The sequence below is a fragment of the Cydia splendana genome, chromosome Z, assembly GCF_910591565.1.
Source record: "Cydia splendana chromosome Z, ilCydSple1.2, whole genome shotgun sequence".
Lineage (NCBI taxonomy): Eukaryota > Metazoa > Arthropoda > Insecta > Lepidoptera > Tortricidae > Cydia > Cydia splendana.
In genome coordinates this window covers 13,005,942-13,013,663 of record NC_085987.1, presented here as the reverse complement: position 1 = coordinate 13,013,663, position 7,722 = coordinate 13,005,942, and the positions used below count along the sequence as shown (strand labels likewise).

The 7,722-nt window shown below is 35.9% G+C and overlaps 1 protein-coding gene across 1 annotated transcript; it reads left to right on the top strand.

Moving 5' to 3' along the window:
- The first annotated feature begins 4,014 nt into the window (after nt 1-4,014).
- LOC134805244 (uncharacterized) lies at nt 4,015-6,187 on the top strand. The gene is made up of 2 exons (XM_063778556.1): nt 4,015-5,458; nt 6,168-6,187. Exons 1-2 carry the CDS (start codon nt 4,105-4,107, stop codon nt 6,185-6,187), a joined length of 1,374 nt encoding a protein of 457 aa, XP_063634626.1. The 5' UTR covers nt 4,015-4,104.
- The last annotated feature ends 1,535 nt before the right edge of the window (nt 6,188-7,722 follow it).

Below are 7,722 nucleotides of genomic sequence, written 5' to 3'. Positions count from 1 at the left end.
AAATTTTAAATATTGACCTTTTCGAACATAAAAATTGTGCCATTTTTGAACTGCACGAGGTATCACATGTTTATCGAAACTATGCATCAATGCCAAATTATATATTTTTCACATCACCTAATCAGAAAATGGATTTTTCTTCCCTGCTAGGAGGGATCAAAGTGGCACTTTTCTGTTCAACGACATTTCATTGCCAGGATAAAATATTAATATAATTATAGATGGTCAAGCAAATCTTGTCAGTAGAAAATGGCGTGAATTTCAAATTTTCAATGAGATGATATCCCTTCGCGCCTACATTTTTCAAATTTGCCGCCTTTTTCTACTGACAAGATCTGCTTGACCAACTATAACTATGAACATCGTATGTACAGCCTGGCAAAGAAGAGTAAAAATTAAAAAGTGGCAACACTGTAGTGTCAACACTAAAGGCCGTAACACACTATCGCACCGCACCGCGATCTTGGTGCGTCGCACCGATAAGTGAGAGCGAGAAAGAGATATCTGTTTCTCGCTCTCACTTATGTGTGCGACGCACCAAGGTCGCGGTGCGGTGCGATAGTGTGTTACCACTTTAAGATTTTTTATTTTCCTCATAGTTGATGTGAAAAGCAGTATGTGTCACACGGTATCAAAATTATTTCTTCTTGGGCGTTAACACTTGAATCCCTCATTACGCTCAGGATTCTATTGTAGAATCCATCGCTTCATTCAGGATTCAATGTACGCCCTTGACGGAAATATATCATTTTGATCCCTTGTAACACAAACTACTATATCCACACGCTCATATACACTAAAGAGCGCGGTTGTTTTATGCGATAAACGCAGCGTTGAACGCATGCGTTAACGAAATGTAAGTATAATGACAATGTGTTCACCGCGTCCGTACTGTGAGGCACAAGCATATTCAGTAGGTACAAAAATGCACACTCGTGAAATCCCGCTTTAATGCAAAAAAGTATGTGCGTACCAAAGAAAATAGAGTGTATAGAGAGTTATTGTCATGGTTAATTATGTTGCCAAACTAGGCCAAAGGTATGGCGCCGTCGCTCGAAAATATTGCACCATAACTTTGGCCTAGTCTCGAGTAAATGGCTTTACTTTTTGATATAAACAAATTTAACACATATCAGTGAAAGAATAAGGATCAAAGTCAAATGGCGTTCTAAAAGTTTTTATCTTCTGTCGAAAAATGGCAGTAAATTTACTGTGGCTTCCTAATTTACTTTGACAATCCGCCTCTATTTCAAATTCTCTTTGGTGCGTACATAATTTCCTACAGTGGTTATAGGTCGATTTTTTTACAAATTATTAAGGTCTGTGCACACCGGCTCCGTGTGCGTGACGTGCACGTGCGCGTGCGGCGTTGCAGTATACAGATCCTTATGAGAGACGACACACCGCTTGCGTGACGTGTGCGTGTGCGGCTCCAACATTTTAGCGCACGCGCACGTGCACGTCACGTCAAGTATGTCGTACAAGTAGTGTAAGGACGCTAAGCCCAAAGAATTTCGTACATTGACCCGCCATTTCCTAACTCTATCGTACGCGCATGATAATCTTCATGCAAGGCGTCCTTACTTTGGTCGTTGTTCGAGGTTCAAAGGATTAACAAGTCTATCTGTCTTTGTCTTTTTCTTCTGATCTGAGAGTTGATAATTGATAATCTATCCAACCTTTAAAATGGGTTGGTAATGACTTTCAACAGCGTAGTCATTAAATAATATGTTTTACGGCTAGGCAATTTGGTTGAGCACCCCCATGTGGTTGAGATAAAGTTAAAAAACTTGACGTATTTTATCAACATAATAAGTGTAACAATAGAAGGGGGTGCCGCTTCTTCTGGCTAGACGTTGAAATTTTCCCATACAACCGTGAACCACCCTAGCTCCCACCCACTTACTGTGGCAACACCCCTGGTTGATGGTTTTTAGTAATGATTAAGAAAAGTATTACAATCAGAAAAAAAGTGTTAGTATTTTAAACAAATAATCCTTAATAAATTCTCTTCTTCTTCTTTCAATTTAAGAGCTAGGCTCTTGTCGGTGCAGCGTGATGAAGTTGTCTCCACCTTGGTCGGTCCAAAGCCAGCCCCTTAGTGTCCTGGTACGACACGGCCCCTACATGCTCCTTTACTTGGCTCATATAACTCTTCCTTGGTCTTCCCCTCCCTTTCTTTCCATTTATTTTCCCTTCTATGATGTTTCTGATGAAGTGGTCGTGTCGTAGCAGGTGGCCTATCATTCTTCCTCTTCTATAAATTCTAAACTAAACTAAAAAAGTTCTATCAACGATTTTGATAAGATTCACCATTTTCATGTTAAGTTGAAGTTCGAAAAAATCGATATTTGAACAAATACCTAGTTCTTTAGGAACAAGGGAGCTTAGCTGTATAGTCCTCGTGCTTATATCGAGATGAATTATAAACTGAATCTCGCGAGTAGTTCAAAAAGTGGAATCTTGAGCGTTACGAGTGTTGCAAGGCATGAGAGATGATAAAAATGTTCACCATTTACGGGAGGAATATACTAGCCGTAGCTGTAAAACATTACACACACGATGCTGGAAAACTTCATAGCTAAGGACATCCACACCAGCCTAAGGCAAAAAAATATCTAGGGTTATAGTTGACGAAATATTATTTTAACAATAAATTTAAATTTAGGCCTATGAATGGAAAAAATATACTTATTTGAAAAAATCACGTTCGGAAATTTTTAAACAAGAAGTTAAAAATATCGGAAATGACATCTAATAAAACATTTTTCATACTAATAGGGGGGATTGCATCAGGGGGTGGTTGGGGGACTAGTACATTAGTTTTAGAAAGGTACTCGTAATAATTAGTTTGTCTTCCCCATATCTATCACTTCATTGACACGGTGGAACATAACTTGACCGAATCATACTGTAGGTAGGTGCACTATTAGTTATTTTTTTGACTTCTTGCAAGTGTTTTTTCAGGACGCGGATGGGACTGTGACGACTCTGCCAAAATACGTGTATCCGACAGACAAAATAGGAAGAAAATATGTTAATAATAGAAAGCCTGAATCGATATTGACGAATAAAGGCAATTACAAACCTGCTACAACTCGAAGAGTCCTAAATATTACTGCGAAAAAACTTAAATCATGTACGAACAAAGCTAATCCACATAAACTAGGCATAAACGCTCCCAACAAATTGTTTAGAGAGCCCCAACAATATGCAGTAAATATGTGCTTATGCGACAATAAAAAAGAATCTACTTCTAATAACCCTGATAAGAACTTTAATATGAAATCGGAATTGTGTCGCAGTTATAATAGTGTCTCAAATTTAAGACAGCAGAAACCCAGATTGGATTTTAGGGAGAATAGTTTTCAGGAGAGTGACAAGACTAGTTTATCTTTGTGTAGGAAAACAGGTGCTTGCTTACACAAAACACCATCAAATACGTCTATAGACAGACTTATTAGTGTTTTAACAAAATGGAAAGATAATTTAGTTGAATCACGAGATTGTGGTATCCATGAAATTATTAATACAGATTCTTTGTTTAAAATAACTCATTCAAGTATTGTAAATATTCTACGACAAATAGATAACAAAACAGATCAAACAGAATGTAAAAACAGTAAAACTACTTTTGAAAAATGTGCAGAAAAACAACAAGACGACAAGAATGTTAAATTACTAACAAAAAACAGCCAAAAAACTCTCGATGAAGTATATGAGTGTCCTAAAGCCATTGTATCTAGCCAGATGCAGATAAAGCAGTCTAAATTATTGATTGATATGAATTTAAACGATGATTCGTACCATTGCGATGATAATGTAAAAATTATCAAATCAAACACTAATCGTCCATTACCTATCATGCCTTCAGTCAAATCTGTACCTGTTGAAGCATATATACAAAAGAAATCGATTGATAACTCCTTTCCAATAATAAGTAAAATAAACCTCTATAATTACAATGGAATCGATACGTCTATCAACATAAATAATAATGCGGAATTAAAGTTACCTGTAAATAATATCCCTGAATGTTCTGCAGTACGGTGTCAAGATGGTGAAAATTGTATACAATTTTTGGGAGCTACACTTTCAAACGTAATGCACATACATTCGTTGATTAAAAACGATAAACAAATTTTGGATGTTGAACAAAGAAACAGCAATAATTTAAGTACATTAAACAATCAACATGGCATTACAGAAATTGGCGATGTTGCAAAGTTTCCTGCCGAAAATACAAACACTCGCTGCCAAAATCACACTCAGTTGTTAGGCATTACACTTGACAATGCAAAAGTAAATCTATTATTGGAGACGGACGCAAAAAAATCTAAGAACCAAAAAGAGTATAAAAAACATCATCGAAGAAATACGTTTGATGATAATCGAATTAAAGCATTGAATGTGTTACATGTTCACAATAAATGTGTCTATCCGCGGACCAAGGATGAAAATTCGAATGAAGACAAGTCTGTAGAAGTTCAAAATAATAGCAATGACGTCTTAAATCCTGATGAACCTTGTGTATGTTGTCCGATAACCAAGGCAGACAATACAAATGATTTGGAAGTAAATGCTTTTCAATTGTTGGAAGAACATTTAAAAAGTAAATTAGATGAATTGAGGTGTTCAGCCAGTAAATCATCTTACATACCAAACGTGGACGAAAAAAGTATTTTGGGTGATACTATAGTCAAGGTTAAAAAACTTATTCTGGAAAGTGCGACTAAAGTTACCTGTAAATGTGGTAGAAATAACCAACCCAGCAGTGGAAGCTGGAACAGGGCATATAGTTTATTACATGAATATTTGAAAACTAAAATAGAAGATGTAAAATGTATCTGTAGTTCGGTCGAATATAGAAGAGATGAAAATTTGGTGACGCGTGTTTTAAGTCAAATAAGTTGCTTAATTGAAAATGATTTACAGCGACTTAAAAATATATGCAAATACAATGATAAGACATTAGACACCATCAGTAAACGGGAATCACATATAACGCATGAACTTCAATGTAGTATTAATGATTTAAACAATCACAATAATATGATAATATCGAATGCTATTGAAAAAAATAACATGCGAATGTCTCAAGTGGTGGAATCCAAATTTGTTAGTTATGCTAAAGGTGTTTCGTTGTCGCACAATAAATCAGCACAAGTTTTTCTTCATCATTCAGTTGAAACCAAGTCATGCGATGCTTTAAAAATATATAGTAAGTACTCTGGAGTACAAACATTAGACGTAATGAAAACTGAGCTTGTTATAGATAATTATATTACTAGTGAAAGTGATGATGTTAAACCAATCACCAACCAACAAGACAACGATAGTTCTACCAAGAAAGCCGAGAAAAAGTCAAATCTCCACCCTGATATGCAAAACAACGGGCTTACTAAAGAACCTTTTAAAAAGAGAGACATCACAGTATTGCCTATAGTAATGTCACCAGGTAACAATATTAATGAAAATGGTTCCATGAAAAATAACTTAATCGACGACCAATTGCCGGATGCAAAAAAACTGATCCACGTCGTTAACGAAGACGACAACTTTGACGAACCATTTTTGGCAAATATTGGTTGTACAATAAATTGTTGCTGCGATCGTGACTTAGGTTGTGTTTGCACAAAGTCAACAGTTCCATCGAACACTGAGTGGTTAAAAACAAATGATATATTTAAAACATTTACACAAAAACAATGTGTAGTCGAGAATGTTTCTTACATACTAAAGAGCATACCGAATAAAATGCCGAATAATGTAAACTCCATAGAAGATCATTCAGAAGATGTTCACGAAACGGAAAAAAATAAAACAAATAATCTAAATCGACGCGAATCCAATGTCGAGGAAAATATTTATTTTGGTCGATGTAAACAAACGGTACACGTAGTTAACGATGATTACAAAGCAGAATTGGTGCATGAAAGCGAAACAAAAGTATGCGAATCTAGGGTTAACGCCAGCGAAGAAGACCATATTTACTTAAATCAATCTAATCAAAGGTTCGATATAATTAATGAATTTCATGATTCTGCTAACACTTTAACAGATGAATCCTCTCTTCAATTTAATTATATGCCTCCTAAATCAAAACACCGTGGCATCCTTAAACGAAAGGCACATGAGTTATTCAAACATGTTCCAATGTCTTTTAGCAATAGTGATACTGCACTAATAGCTGACCATGAATTGCAAAGGTCAGATACCTTGTCGACAGATTGTGATTGCGCAATGGTTCCTATATGTCACGTCAAAATGCTTGTGGAAAATATTGGAAATAAGCTGGTTAAAGCTGAGTGTACATGTGATTCGTTAAAATCAGTTTGTCCAATTCATTCTTAAAATCTGTTATTAAATAAAGACATGTTATATATTTGGTAACAAGTAAAATTATAATATACAGACCGTCTAATTAATTAACAACGAAACTTCTCTTTAACCAAGGAGTTCTTAATAGTAGCTGACAACATGGCTCAACTCTGACAACAGTAAATGATGCCCATCCCATGAGGTATATTTTCCTATGCTTTTTCACGGAAACGTACGAACGTGTCTTGCTGTTTCGGTCAGTCTCGGTACAAAAAGTACTGAGGTTGACTGGAGTACCATGACAAATACGAAAGTTTCCGAGATAATACGAAGGAAAGTAATTATTCACAACATCTGTATCTGTAACTCTGTTTGGCAAAATAAAATTCAAAAACATGATATCCGCGGTCCCGAACACGCACATTCATCTTGCTCACGCTTACGCTCAAGAGTGAGAGGGGCCTTAAACAGTTCACTTGCAGCAAATTAAAAACTATAGCGCCATCTAGTTTGGCTGTCAAACTCACGGTCTCAATTGTTTCTTAGACTTTACAACTGTTCTACAATTAATAACTCTTTGCTTTAACCCAAGGGCAGATCCGCTATAAATGGTGTATGGGTTTGGTGCAAAGCTTTAATTAGCAAACCTTTTTTTGCCCGTCCAAACCCATTGAATTTTAAAGCCTTTATGTAGTCATTCACCCATTTATTTATTGGGTATCCCCGTGTTCCCTATAAAGAATAATAATTAGGTACCATCGGAACTCGCAAGGGGAACAGGGCTATAACCGTGAATTCGAAGTTCGTAATTATTTAATATTATTATTTATTGGAGTAAAAGAGAAATAACCCCGCATTTTACGAATTTAGGTTTTTGCGGTAGGCCTCAGGGCAAAAAATAGGCAATGTGACTAATTTAAGAACACTTTTGTGTCTAATTTGGTCGGTTTTGTATAACCTATAATGAAGTTGTACATATGAGTTTTTACCTTATCTCTCTTTCCGAGGTTGACCCCTTTTTCCAGGTTACTCGTAATCCTTTACCAGGCTGACAGTTTAAAATGACAACCGAATGTCAGTCTTACTAATCGAAAATAGAACACATGTTTGAACTTCAAACATGTGTTCTAAGTGCCGAACTTCGAAGTGCCGTATGTGGGAAATATATATCCCTTAGCCTAATAAAGGGTTAAAATAACTGAATTAAATATATTTTTTACGGCAAAGAAGTTGGATGTCAGGATTTCCGAATTTGCCAACAGGCGTAGAAATAGTAGATATTATCCAACGACTGATAACCATTGCGTCACGGCGATAAGTAATCTAATTAATAAACGATATATGGTTCATATCGTTTAACAGATTAGTAGACTCGAATCAGCTTTTCAATTAGTATGTCCT